Genomic DNA, 16,520 nt, shown 5'->3' with positions numbered 1-16,520 from the left:
AGCAGCTGTCACAGCACGCAGGTGACACAGCATCACCTGGGCAGCGCGGCACCAAACTGCAGCGGTGAAAACTTCCACCATGGAAGTGTAAGTGGCATTGCAGACTTGTGAAAGAACGTAAGACTCTTCTCACAGCAGTTTTATGCTCCAATAGAGGATATGAAGAATCCCCATGACTGTGTTTACTTTCACCATAATTATGACACAGACTGAGTCTCAATCTTCATTTATTCACCAAATTTTAATGTTATTCTTCTGACAACTCTCAGCAATTTGTTGTCACAAAAATAGAAACGTCAAAGAAGTGAAATGACAAAAATAAGAACATTTCAACTGCTGAATGCTTTTTCTATGTCATAAAAGATTCTCTTGCCTTGCAATTTTCTTTTTAACGTGAACTCATTTTCAAGCTGTCTTAACAGATTGTTACAACTATATATTCAGCAAGTTCTACTACCATCTGAAAGAAGGGTTTTCTCTACACCCTCGTGAATTAAAAGTGCTGCATGAATGACCTGTTCATTTGACAAGACATGCCTAAATAATATCACCTCTCCATCCATCCAGCCATGGCAATAAATAAAACTATCCTGAAGAGTTTCATAACATGAAGCCTAGGTTTTAAGACAAAGAGGCACAGAGAAAGCATGAATTCTCAAGCTGCTTTTCAGACAAGCAATTCTCTCCTCCTTCAAGAAGAAGGACCTACCAACTGCATAACCTCTAATCCGCCACCTTCCTAGACACAAGCGGTTGGATTTTCTTGTGTCACTCACCATCGTCCAGTCATTTTACTGAACAGTTTGTCCCTAAAAGTCAGGAAAAACCACTCATATTCCCCCTACAGTTAGTCAAAGAAAACCATGCAAACAATTCTTGAAGGACTGTGTTCAGAGCCTTAAGGGCATATGGAATCCAGACCAAAATAAACTCCTTCCACTGTTTGTACACAAAAGCTGTACTTACCCTGGTTTGTGAAGTACAAGGTCTAGATAGGACATCACATAAGAGCTGTGCTACTCAAAACCAGCAGAATTAGGTAGAAGAAGCTGCCTGCTCAAGTTGGGATCTGGCCTGTGCAGAGGCACTTACCTGTTTAGCACACACACCAAAAAAAAAAACCAAAAACAACCGCCTATAAAAGAAGTTAAATGTATACTCTGAGACTTTACCAGCAGCAAATAAATCTCATTCTTCTCTATGTCTTTAACAAAATCTACAACTAAAAAAAAACCAAGAAAATTTCAAGGAAAGTAAAACACATGGAAAATATTAACCTCTGCTCATCATAAGAAAACAAGGGAAAATCCCCTTCTCTTTGGAGAACTTTTAAGCACAGCCTTTACAGACACAAGTGGATTATTGGCACTGTATTCCCCACTTGTTCTTTAATGAAAGAATTATTTTGTATGTGTATAAATGGTTAAATAAGTTATAATTCTGCATTAATTATCCAACTGGTGACTGAATGAGACAATTCATAAGAGCCTGTCTTGCATAAGGAGTACAACTTACAAGCCATACTTTGATGAAGGGTACAAACTTAAAATGGTACAAACATCTATAAGAAGCTCTAACAAGCTCTGTTTCCAAGGACCTGCATTTGGTGGACAGATGAGTATACAAATGAGAACAACAAAAATTAGAGGCTCACCCCTCACTCTTGCTCCACACATCAAAACTGCATGTATTTGTAGCACATACTGAATTACTGACTCCAATAAATGTAAAGACTGCATATAAATTTAGAAAATACAAGATGTACATTTTAAGCAGATAATAAAATGGGAATGATTTACAATAGTTCTATTAACTCCTTCCATGAAGTCGTTATAGAAGTGTCCTCAGTTTGGAGATTATTTAAATTGATTATTATCAACACCAGACAAAAGTAATAGGGATTCAGAGTCTACTGATAACTTTCTACCTTCTATTATCCAAACTGATTAATTTATACAGATGCACATATAGTCAAAGAATTGCCTCTTTCTTTCAGGAATGGACTGATCTTGCGACAGTGAACTCAGAATGTGATAGAAATGCTGCAAAACCAACATCCTCACTAATTTAGGCTGATTACACACTACTCTTTGATCCAGAGATTCTGCATGCTCAATCATTCTGCCCCTTCTGAGACAGAGTCACTTCATGGACATCACACCACTAAGAACACAAACATCAATAGGTCTAAATCTTTGAGGCTAATTTCTGAGATCACTAACAGAGGAATAAAGTCAGAAAACTGATTATATCAAAACACTGCAGACTGATTTATCATAAATAACAAATAAATGTACTGTCACAGTTTCATACTTCTCTGCAACTCCTTTCACTCCGAGTTCACTAGTTATTAGTCATGGTGGAAAAAGCCCATTAATTTTACTACCACCATTTCAGCACACACATATATACTCCATCACATAAAAACCTTTAGCTCTCTTTCCCACAAATGAAATTTATCTAGATCTTATTAAATTGACATGAGTAACTCAACACATTAATTCCCTCTCCTTGGAAGGCAAATCCAACACCAATTTGTGCAAAAAGCATTTCAAAGGATCCAGGATATATCATATTCAGGATACAGAAACTACAGTATTAAATAGAAGCAATATCCCCTATAATCCAATGAAATGAATTACAGTGGACAGTGCAAAATACTTCAAATAAGAGACATAAAACTCCATCATGGAATAAATGCAAGGCAAAAGAATATGAAAGGAAAAGACAGAACTGCTTATATTCTCATTATTTATTTAAAATCTCTAGCCTTTCTAGAATACCATTAAATCCTAAGCCTTAGCTCACAGCAATAATTCCATAGATTAAGTAGCATTACCTCTCAAACTTAATTTAGTATCCCTGTACTTTACCCAAGAAAAATGGGAAACCAGTGTACATAGTTCATACTTTTCAAAATATTATTTGAATAATCCTATAATTCATTACTTTTCTGTCAAAAATAACCACCCCTTTTTTGAGCATCTGCTCATATTGGCATTTTTCAGTGTCTCTGAAGCCTGTCATCCACCTCAGCCTCTTCTTTTGCTGTTAGCAGCGTGGGGGATAAGAGGTTGACTTTTGTTTTTACTATTTTTCATCTCCTTTTGGCTAAATCATTTTGGGTTGTCTCTCCACAGACCCTCCATACAGATAAATGTGTGTTAGCTAATTCAAAATAGCCATTTAATTTGGGATATTTAACATTTTTACATTTCCCACAAGTTGCAGCAGACCTGTGGTTTTTACCCAATTAAAAGTAGATAGACAACAAACTTCCACAACCTGCAGCATACACTTTGCCTTACATAGGAGGCTATGAACAAGTTCCACTTCTCAAGCCAACTTACAAAGTCGCCATCTAGTTAAAAAAATTAGAGGGAATTACAAATGCTGCAATGGCCAGCATTGCTCAAACTTACAGTATAAAGGACACAGCTAAAGATAACTGAGAATCTGCATTGTATATTGAGTGAACACATACTATTTTATCATTATTATTACAGCGAATCAAGACAAATCCGTGTGCTTTGAATTCACGCGACTACCGAGTAATAAATGCCTTTGTACATTTTGTTTGTTAGACACACTAAAAGTTTGTGTTTGAACAGAGATCAGACTCAGAAACACCATTTCAGCTAAGGTGGTATATTCCTATCTGGCAAAACCAGCAGTGGCAAGAAGAGATGTTGTTGTATGAGACAGACTCTACAGAAAATCAAGCACTGCTTCCGCTTGCGAAAGCCCCACGTTACCCACAGGTTATGTGTACCAACCCTCTCGTGTTGAACAAGTGTCAGCCCCATGGCTCACAGCTTTCACAGGGGGCCACAGAAACATCTCACATTTGCACTACAGACCTTCAGGCTCAAAAAGCAGCACTGCTGCTGCACCGAAGTTCAAATTAACCACGCTTGATAGCTGGTATCTTGATGAACTTCTCACTTATCTTAAATGGTCCATCTAACAGCTCACTGCCTCAGTCATTCCCTCCTCCTCCCTCACTTTACACTCCCCCCATCCCTGAGCAAAGCAATGGCACTGCTCCTGTCAGCAGGAAATTCACAACAAAGTTACAGAACACCCTAATAAAAACATTTGCATTTACTTAGAAGAGTTTTTAATAAAAAAAAATAGTAAATTTATGAGTTGGTACAAAGCTAGCTTTGGCTGTGTGTTATAACCAACACAGACAGGCTACTAAAACCCCAGACCAACTAATATTTGTTCCTAACCCTGCATTTCACTGAGCATAAAACAACCCTGCATTTCACTGAGCATAAAACAACTTCATCATGGTAACACTACACCAGTAATAATAAGGCAAGCGCTTATTATTATTCAAACTGAAATACCATTAAGAATAGATATTACATCTTCTGGGAAATAAGCTACAGGAAAATGGAATAGCACCTACAGAGTCTATACTTCAGAGCATATAAATTAAAATTTGACAGAGCAACTTAGTCATTGCACCTAGAAACAGAAAATTAAGATTTCTCACTGAAATAGACACAACTCACTTGCAAAAACATATCAGCTCATTCACTTCAAGAAACAATTGCCAACCTAACTAGTGAGAGCCCTGAGAAGAGGAAATGCTCCTAAATTTAGTGTGCTGTGATGACGTTTCACCTACTGACAAGGAGTTTTGCTTCATAAAGCAGCCCAATGATTGAAGTTCCTGGTAGGGATATCCCACAAAATTTACAAAACTTAGATTACTAAGCAAGAGGTCAATTTCAGGTGTGCAATTAAGTGTGAAAACAGCATTTCAAACAAAATTTTAAAAAGAAAAAGGGCCATCAGCCTCTAAACATAGAATCTACTGAATAAATCTGCTGCAAACATGGTATTTAAATCAATGTTTTTAATCAAGAAAATATTCTGCTGAACACTACAGAGTAAGATTTCACTTGCTCAAAGCACTGACTGGAGACGCTCTTGCCTTACATAGTCACCACTTTCTGCCTCAGCACTAAGCCACAAAGATTAATAACTGTAAACTCAAGTGAAACACAAGCAATGGACAATAAATTTCAGAGCGCTGATTAACTGTAGGATGCAGAAGCTTTCTACTCTGAATTAAAATTCTTGATCAATATAATTCAATAACCACAGTCTGAAAATAAACTATAGAAGGGAACAACTAGAATGCCACTTGTAACCAACATTAAGCGTTACAGCATTTATATTAGCAACTTGCATATTTACAAATTTTATTTTCATACCTACACATACAGTATTTACCACCAGCAACTCCAATCACCACTAATAAAATGGCTCATGCTATTTTCATACCCACTCAACAGAGGATCAATCCAGCGCTTCCTGAACTCCAGGTTGAACTTGTGGCACTAATAAATGCATTAAATTAGCTTTCCTGGCAAAACACAGCACAGGTGATGAAAAAGGAAAGTAGATTGGTTAAGTGATAAATTCTTCAACAACTTTGCCAGCTTCACTGACTCACTTAAAGGAAACATGTTCTAGATTATCCTCACTGCAGTTCCCAAACCTAACGAGCCACTTTAGTGGTAGCCAGGTGGCTGCAGGAGCAACCTCTGTGAGAGGAGATCAGGAGCTGCACCCACATGAGACAGAGCCAGTTCTAAACCAGCTCCAAAAGAGCCCCACCACTGGCAAAAACCAGTCAGCCACGCTGGTGGCACCTCTGTGCCAATGCATTCACCAAAGGGTAAAGACCACTGTGAAGCAGCTGTGAGAGGACTGAGAAAAATGTGAAAGACGCAAACCCTGCAGACAGCAAGGTCAGAGAAGGAGGAAGGGCAAGAGGCGTTTCCAGGCACTGAAGTGGAGATTGCCTTGCAGCCCATGGAGAATCCCACGGCAGGGCAGGTGAATATGCTCTGAAAGAAGCTGCAGAGCCCACAGAACAAGCTTCTGCCAGGAGCTGCAGCCTATGGAGAGAAGTCCATGCAGGAGCAGGCTTTGGGCAGAACAGTGGTCTGGGGGGCACCCACAAGAGCAGTCTGCTCCTGCAGGACTGAAGGCTTTTGCGAAGAACCCATGCTGGAGCAATTCATGAAGAACTGCAGTCCACGGGAAAGACCTGGTATTTGTGCTCCAAAGTGTTTTGGAGCACTTTGTGAAGGACTGTACCCCACTGGAGAGAGGCTGTGCTGGAGCGGGAGGAAAACTCCTGAGAAGGAAAGAGCAGCAGAGACAAAGTGATATGAATGTACTAGAGCATCCCCCATTCCCTGTCCCCCTGCACCACTGGAGAAGAAGGAAATATAAGAGTTAGAAATGGAGGAGTGAAATTGAACCTGGGAAGGGAGGGCTGGGGGAAGGTGGGTTTAGTTTTGACTCTGTTTCTCACTGTCCTACTCTATTTTTAATTGGCAGTAAATTAAATTAATACTCCCCAAGCTGAGAGTGGTTTGCCCACGACAGTAATTTGTCAGTGACCTCCTTGTCCTTAACTCAACCCATGAGCTGGTTTGTTTCTTTCTTCCTTACTTTCTCCTGTTGCTCAGCTGAGGACTGAGAGTAAGAGAACAGCTTGGTGGGCACCTTGCTGACTTTCAAGTTTAATCCACCACTGCATATTCAAATTTAAAATCACACGGCTTTCATGAAGTTCTACCATAGGCTGAGGGACAAGATATATCCATGTAATATTCACTGAACTTAGGAGTGAGACAGTATAGCACAGTTCCCATGTATTCACTACTACTGTTTCATAGGTTTCTTAGAGTTTCAACTCGTTATCATCTTCCTGAACTTCTGGACTAATATTCACTGGAGCTAATCAATATCCACTTTCATGCCCGCAGAACAAGTGTTCCATCAGTGCTAAGATTAATCACCCCTTCAGTGAAGTTGGATTATACAATAAACAAGCTTAGGGAACAGAAAAAGCAAAAACAACTTTCCTCTGATATTCACACTTCTGATAACTAAACAGATTTTACAAATCTAACTCAGTAACCTCTGTTACGGTGATACACATCTTCAGTAAATTGAAGAGAGATCATTCTTGAACTTGTTTATAAAATCATATTTCCTGCAATTCCCTGTATAACTACACAAGTTATATGCTGGTACCAGTCATTACAAGCAACCATGGCAATTTGCCATCACTAAAGCTGTAACCATTAAGTTGCTGTTTGTAAAGACCACCATTCCTGTAATTTAAAACTAATATGCTAACAGATGCCTTATTCTCTTGTTCAGCCTACTGAAGATGCTTCCAAATCTCCAGCCACTTGGGTTTGCTTATGAGATCTAAGTAAAAATAACAGATATGTGGAAAGCAACTATGAAACTCATTGATCTATGGGCTGTAGTAAAATTACCAAGAAACAAGTAGTTTTCACCTTTATGTCTAGTTAAAGGAAGCTATCTGCAGGAATGAAAGCAGGTTATTTCTGGCAATCAGCAGGATGAATTGATTACTAAGAACAAGAAAAAGTATCTTCTTTCTACCCTACCCTTCACAAACGCCAGAAGAGTGTTTCTGTATTTAAAATGCAAACAGTGATGACAACATGAAGACTATGAAGGGAGGAAAACCAGAAGCTCCCTCTTCCTTTTCAGTCTCTAGAGCTGACAAGTAAAGCATAATAAAACTGAATAACTAAAAAATACAGAGCCTTTCAGAAGAACCCAGCCAACACAGCTGGATCCAAGAAATCAGAGGTTCCTTCTGAAGACTGGGCAGAGGACAGAGGCTTGGCTTTTCCCTCAGTTCTGCATGCTGTGGTGGAAGGACCTCCTGCCACTTCAAATCCCTGCACACCAAACACTTGCAAGTTGAAATATCTCCACCTGGTAATTTTTTCTGACTCTTTCAACAAAGTGTTACAGACACAAGCATTCAGTTACTCTAGAAAGCCCCATGCACTACACAAAACAAAAAGCTGATTTTTAAAAAGAGCAATGATAATGAGAAACGAACAAAAGATTACTTCAGAATAGACTTATACAAGAAAAGTGCAAAGAAACTTAACAGGGCAAGCCAGTACTGGAATTTATGTCAGTATTTCAGTAACAAAATGTGCAAGTCACATAACTGTGTGGGCTTGTTACTTATACTATCATAAGTAGAAATTTTCTTGATGATACTCCTGAACAAAATTAAGCAGGAAAATGAAAATTTTGTAAACACAACACACTGCCCAATATAACTATTACTGGTTTTCACGAAAGACCAGATAAACCAAAGCAGACTGTAAATACCAAGTGCATCAAAAAATCAAATTTTATAGAATGACTCTGTTGCACGTTTAGACTGAGACTGAACTTGTAACAGAGGACACAGCACTAGTACACAAAGCACTGAACAGTCCATACAAAATTTATCCTGTGATTGACATTGTCTCAGATACCACACAAACACCCTCCTTAAAAAAGCTTTTCTTCCCCTTCTCTTTAAGAAGTAGCATGACATAAAAAACCTGTATGATTTCTCCAAGTTATTAGAAGAACAAGACATTTTTGACATGAAGAGCCTTTTCCCCCCCCAAACAGCAGTCTTTCCTTTCACTGCTGCAGGTCCATTTACTGTATTTCCTATATTTTTTCCCAAAATGTAAAGTTGATGTTCTCTGATACACTACCATATAACATTTTATGTAACATTCCCTGTTACTAAAGTCATCGAGCTACATATCAATCATAATTTGGATAAACACTGACTAAATTTTTAATAACAGATTTTTCATTTCATAAGCAGAAGTCAAATGAGTTGCAATTGCCACAGCTCTACTACTATGAACTAGCAATTTCCTCATGTATGAGATTACATTTTAATTATTTTGAAGCTGCAATTATGTTGCTGGGCGGAGGAGAAGAGGAAAAAACCATTCACTTTAGCGCTGAATTTCAAATTCTGTTACACTGGCCTGTGCCTCACTGGCTTTTGCAACAGTTTTTGTACTGGACAATGAAACTTCAAAGCAGCAACTGGCACAGAAAGGGAGTGGCTTGGCTACTGAAATAGATAATACAGGCCAATGAAGGGCCTTCAACGTCTCCATCACCACAGCACCTACCATCTTGCAGCTAAACTTTGGTCTCAGTCACATTCTGAGCCTCCCCTAGATCTCAAGATTATCCACAACAAATCTTCTGTCAGCAGTGATATACTACAGGATTACAGTAGAATTAGTTCATCTTCGTTACATGACTTTCTGGATGATTACTCTTCCATGCATTTCAGAGCATTTACAAACCCATCTTCTCCCAAAAATTCAAGAATAATTTGGACTTCTTTCAGACGTAACAACTTTGGAATAATAAATATTATTAGAAGCAAAACCACAAATATCCAATTAACTAACAGTTATTACCATTAATCTATTCCCCTCCTGCAGAGAAGAAAAAATCAGCTTTTTACAGAGATCTGGTGCAGCAGTTTACGTGGCTCTGGCACTGTGACGGTGGGGCGAGCTCGTTGACAGATTTGTTACTAGGGCACTCACACCACTAAATCCAGAATCCCCTCACACTGAACCTCTTCTCCACAACAAACTCGCCCTGTCATGTCTCAGAGCATTCCAAAAGCCAGAGCTCTTTGCCTGGCTGATGTCTCCATTCCCCACTTCCTTAAAAATTTAAGCATGTTGATGCTGTGACCCACACTGCACCTCACAGTCAATGCTCACAACACAACTTCGTTCTTTAATTCTCACCTCCCCCTAAAGCTCTGTGTTGCCATGATGCCTGGATAAATTGCCAACAGTCCAGATATTGCTGTGTGGTGGTCAGAATCCACCAGGCTGACCAAGAGTGCCTCATTCTTTTCCTTCATTCACCATCTGTCTGTATCCATCTCCTGTGATCCCAGACTGTCCTTATGGAGTGTGTGCTGTCTGGGGCAATAACCATCTTTTTTTTTGTCCTCTATTTGCACAAAAGAGGCTGGAGTCCTCTTCTGCAGTTTTCATTAAGACATTAAAAGTGGATCTATTCCGTAGAGATTTGCAAACTTTAATTTATACAAAGAATAAAAAAAAAAAGTCAAAGGGAAAAAACCCAACTACGTGCTGTTCTTTCTATCTGGTTCTGCCTTCTAATATTCCTCTCCCATATTCCAGAAAAATCACTTCTCAACAAAGCAGAAATTTAAACACACGTATGTCAGGTCGCAACTGTAAGTAAAGATTTCAACACGTCTCTCGAAAACCCCAAGTCATGCTAATTCAACATCAGAAGTGTTATTACATAATAAAATAGATCGATATCATTTTACTGTAAATGACCCAAAATACGCAAGGTCTTCTCTCTAAAGGACAGGTGGTCATTCAGCAATTCAAAAGAAACAGTGAGAGCTTTTATACATGGACATTCTAAGTATTCTCTGCCTCAGGTTAAACAGTCTCTCCCATTTTCACTGACAGAACAGTCTCAGCACAGATCGCATCGCTAGCTGCCCTCTGGAAGCACACAAGCACCCTGCCCTTCGGGGACTGAATTCAAAAACAATTCTGGGACACGTTGGAATTTTCTAAATACTGACACCACATACCCACATCATCCCCACTACCTTTCTCTCCTGCACACTCGGACATGTCTTAGGGTCTTCTTGTGTTTGGGGGCAAAGTTTTCATTTGGCCCTATAATTACTACCAAACTAAACCGAGAATATTTTGCCTTTCTTTCCACTAGACAGAGAAATTAAAAAAGCAGAGTCCTAACACCAGCCTGGCTTTAGAGCAGTCACCGCAAACATCACACTATGCGGTAGCACCTGCACTTCATCTTTTTCTCCCTAATTCTGTACCAGCTCTACTACATCACGCTTCCATCCTGCACCGACCATTTGGTAGCTGCCCTTCCCATGGAATTCCACAGTCCTGCTCGAGAAGGGAAATACAAACGGACAGACATAACTCTACTAAAGCCTATGTCATTCTGCTCTAAATTAACAGGCACCAACACTGCATTTGCAGGAGTCAGCCGTGCCCTCGGTTTATCACATCACCTCGGCGCCGGCAGCAAAGCAGATCAGAATCTGCGGAGGGGACGGAAAGGGGGGACAGAGACACGATCTGGAACAAAGATTCACTCACAGAGTGGAAGGAACTCAATTTAGGAATCAATTACATATTTAAGCGCCTCGTCACGCCGGGGTAGCTCACGCCGGAGGTGAAGCAGCTTTCCCCCCCCAGCCCAGGCTGCAGCAGCCGGCGCTGCCCGCGGCCGCGGGCCCGGCGAGCGGGGCAGCCCCGCGGGCCCGGCCGTGAGGGCGCCCCTGCCCCGCCCGGCCCGGCCCGCGCGCACCTGGATGTAGTTGGTCTCGCAGTACTCGGCCACTCGCTCCAGGTTCGTGTAGCTGTCGAACAGGGCCCGGCGCCCCCCCGGGATCTCCTCCTCCAGCAGCATCTGCAGCTCCGCCATCTTCACATCCTCTCACCGACCGCCCGCCCGACTCACCGCCCGCCCGCCCGACGGACCGCACGCCCCGCGCCCCCCGCCCGCTGCGCGCGCTCCCCCCGCCCCCCCGGGCTCCGCGCCCGCCGCCCGGGCCCGGCCTCGCGCCGCGCGCACGGAGCGCGCGCCAGACCCCCACCGCGGCGGGGGCGGGGCGCGGCCGCGCGCCGCCTCCTGCGCATGCGCCGCCCCGCGCGGCCCCCCGCGCGCCCACTTCCGTGCCGGCAGCGCGCGGGGGGCGTTTCCGGCGGGGGCGGGGGAGGGGCGCGCGGCCCGCGGGCGGCCCCGGTAGCGCTGTCCCGGGAAACAATAAACAACTGCGCCGGGCGCCTCTCGGCCACTCTCGGCTTCCTTTGAAATCGTTCTGCCTTAATTCCCTCGCCGGCGGGTCGCTGGCAGCGGTGCCCCGCAGAGCACAGGGCTACGGCCACCTCTGCCCGTAGCCGTGGGCGCTCCGGGTGCCGCGTGAGCGGCAGAGCCCCCGGCTCCTGCGCCGCCGCTGAGCGGCTCCGCCGATCGCCGCAGGAAGAACAAAATGGGCCCTCTGTGCCGATCCTCTCTGAAAAGCTGCTGTTCTACAGCGGCCTGAGGAAGGGCGGACTCCCAGCTTTCCAGCCTTGCCATAAAAAGCACGCAATGAAGGGTCAGCAGAAACAGAGGAAGGGCAGCCGCGTGGCTGAAGCACTGCACTGAGGCCATTAGTCAGCTCTGCTGGCCAGTTCCCGGCTTCAACACTGACGGCCTTTATGACCCAGGGAAGTCAGTCCAGAACTGTGAAGAAAATGCCCACCCTCCGAGGAGTGTGCAAGGCTTTCCCACTCAATTCCTCCACCTGGACCTAGAAGTAACCTTTCTCCCACCAAAAAAAAAAAAAGAAAACCCAGCCCTCTCGGCAGAAGCATGCCAGCTTTCTGCAGGGGAGCTCATTTGTCCCTTTGAAATGAGTTGCAGCTGTGATTACCCACCTCGTGTTCCCGTGAGGCTCCACAGAGCTCCTGCTGCCCGTGCGGTGCAGCCCAGGCTCTGGTACAGGAGCCTGGCGCTCTCGCAGCGCTCACGTTACAGACACTTGGGGAGCTGGCCCCAGAACATCCAGCGCTGCGGGACCTGGGCATCACTCTGGTCCTACAGGAACAGTTGTTCTCTGGCTTTGACTGCTGTTGCGAAGGCATCCAGCTAGATATGCCTGACTTCTAGAATTGCAGATTGCGAACACCTGGTGGGGTCAGTCAACAAACTAGGAGTCTTTGGGGCCAGACCTTGGAAATTTCTCCCCTCGAAAGAAAAATAAAATAGAAATCCCTGCCCTGAGGGTCATTTCTTCTTAGCTTGCTTAGTTCTCCCATATGAAGGATGAGTCAGTCACAGTGTTCATCATACTGGTGCAAAAACCCTCATATGCAAAGCATTTTCCTGCCATTTTAAAATGTGGTCTGAAATTCACAACTTCTACTTTTCTACAGGCAGTTAGACAGCCAAGGGCAGTTTGTAGCTGTAATAGTCTTACTCTCACAAAAAGGCTTATGAACCACAGAATACTCTGCCAGAGACACCTCACCATGATGCTTGTGGGAGGAGAGAGGCGACTGCTCATGAGCACCTGCGCTGTCACTGAACACCCATGGGGTCCCTGAACACCCGTGGAATCAGGCTGCCTGCAGTTCTCCACAATAATGTGACATTCTGCCCTAAACCCACAAGGAGCAAAGAGGTGTTATGCAGCCTCATTCTTGGTGCCCTCTACCCAAAGAGTTTATAAACCTTGAGTTTATGAGTTACACATTCAAAAATACTGGGTTTGGGGTAGCTAAAGAATGAATCATGGCTGTCAGCTGCCCTGCTGATTGTTAATGCATATCTTGAGGGAGCGGTCTTTTCCGCAATGGCTCAAGGAAGGAAAGCCAGCCAAATCAACTCAAGAAGGCTGCTGCATAGTGTGGAGCTCCAAGCCTTAGCCCACACCTCCAAGAATCATCCATGGCCAGGCCTCCACCTCCCCCCAGGGTATGCAGCTGATGGATAATGCTTTTGCAGTTTGGTAACAGGCCCCATGCTCCCTCCTCCACTGCAGCTTCAGCTTGGATTCTGCTCGTGTCACATCTGCTGCTGCTGTTGCAGCTCCAGGGGTTGCTCATGCCCATGCTTCCAAGACTCTGCGTTTGTGCCAGGCTGGAGGCAGGCTGAGGCTTTCCTTCTCTCCTCATTCATTTGCTTCTCAGGTGTGAAGTCAAGCTGTCATTTGGCAGCTCCCCAGTAAACCTACGTGATCTTTCTCTTGGCAAAAGGAGAGAGCTGTCAAAATGTAAAGGAGAAGGTTCTCCAAAGATGCTGTTAGGAGTTTAAACTTGGATTAGCAGCACCAGAGTGTAAGGAGGGGGAATTGTTTAGTTGTGTCTTCTCTCTGTGCCCTTGGGTGCCACCAGGGCCTGCTTTCAGAGGAAACCTGTGAGAGCTCATCTGCTGTCAGATCTGCACTCAACATCAGCAAGCCTCCTTACAGGCAGCTCCCACCTGTGGGTCAGGCACCTCCTGACCTCTCAAGGGCTCTGCCTGTGGTTCTTAGGGCATAAGAAACAGCATTATCTGAAATACATGCACACAGCTGCTCACCAGAGTAGCTGGACTAACCTGTCTGCATAATGAGGTGCTTGTTATCACAGCATGTTTACATTTTAATAGGGTACTCATTTATGGATTTAAATTTAAACATGAAGAGCCCTTCTGTTAGAATAATGGCCATCCTATAATCCTCTGTATACATACAAAAATAATTAGAAATAGTGTTTAAATTAGACCAACTGAATCCAACTATCACTTCCCTAAATTTACATAAATTACTTCCCATCTGTCAAGTGATGTGCTAAACTAATTTCAAGTTTTTACATTCCCTCAGCCCTAATTTATTACACACTGTAACTTCTCCATTTTTTTTTCAATCCTATTGTGCAAGACTTTCCCTTATATCGATATCTTCAAGACTGAGGAGCAAAAACATTTTCACCTAAAGGTACTGTTCAAACGGTCACCAAAAAATAGAAAGGCAAGCAGTTTAGAGACTTTAAATTGGAGATCAAGATCCAAAAGCACAGGGAAACCACTATTCTTCCAACTTCTCTCACATGTCAGGGTTTTAGCCCTGCCAATCACCCAAGGGAGTGCTCTCCTCACAAAAATTTACACAGATGAGCCAACCCATTGGTCACATGCAATCCTGAGCTGAGCACTCTGCATGGGTGTCCCACACGTACAGTTTGAATCATCAGTTCTTTATTAGAGAAAAGTAATAATGGGGTACCTCAAAGGCCACCTATGTTTTGCACACAGTAAAAAAAAATCACAATCAAAGTCTCTTCCATTTTTGTTGCTTTACAGAGAACTAAACAGCACATCACATAAGGGCTGCAAGTAAAGATCTTCTTTGGACAGATGACCAGGTCAGATCTTGGACAGATCCTGCTGCAGATTTTCAGTTCACTTCTTTATAGAACTGTGCTCTAGTTTTATGAACATTTTTCCTTTTATCTTTTCACTCTTTGTAAACAGCAGAACAAAAGCTGAAAATCCCTGTGCTGCAGCATCACATGGAGCTGAGCAGATTTGCAGCTGGATAAAGGACAAAGGATGCTGGTACCAAAGTTTTGGTCACGTGTCCTGATGATATATATATATAGGCCCGTCCCCTTTAGGAGGAAGGTAGCATTTACTGGAAGGGTGAGGGAGGGAAGGAGAATTGGGCAATTAAAGAAAATAGTCTGAAACTGAAGTATGTACCTTCACTGCCCCAACAGAGACACAGTCTTCGTGCTTGCTTCACATAGCGTTTGGGTTTGCCTCTGCCTGGATATAGCCAGCCTTTGCCAGTCGCATAATGCAAAGCTTCTGAAGCAAACAGCACTTTATTGAGCTCCCATGGCTATTCCAGAATGCTGGGGTGGCCTCCCAGCACAGAATGCAGCTGTCCAATACTGCAACAAATAGTGTCAGGATCTCAAGGCATCTTAAACACTCAATCTCCAGTGCTCACTGTAAACCAGATTGAAAAACCCACACACCCTGAAGCTGCACATTCTCCTCCTGCTTCCTCAGGCATTCAGCAATTTGCTGGGCAATCAAGATTATAACCACAGATAACCTCTCTGCTTATGAGAAACTGCTGCTGGGTAAAAGGCTGGCTGCACAAAGGTAGGAGAGCAGCTTCCATCTCAGGAAGTGTTTGCCCTAACATTGCTATTTCAGAACCATCTAGTGCACAACTGACATCTGATACCTCACAGCACCTCCAGAGAGAAGCAGGGCATGTTGCAGAGATTCAGACCATCTGTTTGAGGGCACATCTTATTCCAAATCCCAAGCTTTTTTCTAGTTTTCTGCTGAACTTTCTTTCAACAGAGCACTGTGTGAGGACAGAGCCAGTACAAGGGGAGGTACGCTCCCCGGAAGGAAGAGGTCAAGCCAAATAGGAAAAATTATCTAACATTTCAGACATTAAAAGAAAACAAGCAACAAATGGTCTCAGAGAGGCCAGCACAAAGCACAGTTGCTCATCAGCTTCCTTCCAAGGGATCAAACGACAAGCATTCAGGGAACAGAGGAGGAAAGAACAGCTCTAATTTGTTTTTCCTGCTGGTATTCCTTCTCTAAGATGCTAACCCAGATCAACTGTCAGTCCTTTTCCACTCTGTCCTGACCCCATGGCATACCCCAGGTAAGGTCTGATATGGTCACTGAGCCACTGAAGGGTAGTTAATGTTCCACCACAGCACATACAAAAATTCATCCTCTCTGAACTACTGATTGTGGCTCACTATTACTGACCTACTGATGCTTTTTTCACATTTTCAAGTTTGGTCTGCAGCAGCTGCAACAGTCAGAACCATTCTTTGAGGTCTTTGTTTCTTCCTGAAATTAAAGTTCAGATTTTTAGGTACTTGCATAACTCCAGGAACTTGCCCCTTGGAGCTTTTCTAATCCTGTTCTGTTTGTAATCCTGCTTTTACCACATAAACCATTTAAAAAATATTTTATGACCTCGCATATTCTTTAGAGCCACCAAACCCAATGTGTGATGTTTCTGTAACTAGCATAACTCCCTTGCATAGGAAGGGAATCATTAATCACAC

The 16,520-nt window shown here is 43.3% G+C and overlaps 1 protein-coding gene across 18 annotated transcripts in view; it reads right to left on the bottom strand.

Moving 5' to 3' along the window:
* The window catches only part of ABI2 (abl interactor 2), a 65,612-nt gene extending 54,144 nt beyond the window's left edge, over nucleotides 1-11,468 (bottom strand). For 5 of the 18 annotated variants that reach the window (XM_038142961.1, XM_038142970.1, XM_038142964.1 and 2 more), the window contains exon 1: nucleotides 11,251-11,465. In XM_038142961.1, coding sequence (XP_037998889.1) covers nucleotides 11,251-11,367 — 117 coding nt within the window. In that variant the 5' untranslated portion in view covers nucleotides 11,368-11,465. Of the gene's footprint in view, nucleotides 1-11,250 lie in introns of all 18 variants that reach the window. The other 13 variants (XM_038142975.1, XM_038142981.1, XM_038142971.1 and 10 more) reach the window with 7 other exon arrangements.
* Nucleotides 11,469-16,520: the final 5,052 nt, after the last annotated feature.

The sequence above is a fragment of the Motacilla alba genome, chromosome 7 (assembly GCF_015832195.1).
Source record: "Motacilla alba alba isolate MOTALB_02 chromosome 7, Motacilla_alba_V1.0_pri, whole genome shotgun sequence".
Taxonomy (NCBI): Eukaryota; Metazoa; Chordata; class Aves; order Passeriformes; family Motacillidae; genus Motacilla; species Motacilla alba.
Note: the sequence above shows the minus strand (reverse complement) of the source record. Positions and strands in the feature narration are given on the sequence as shown.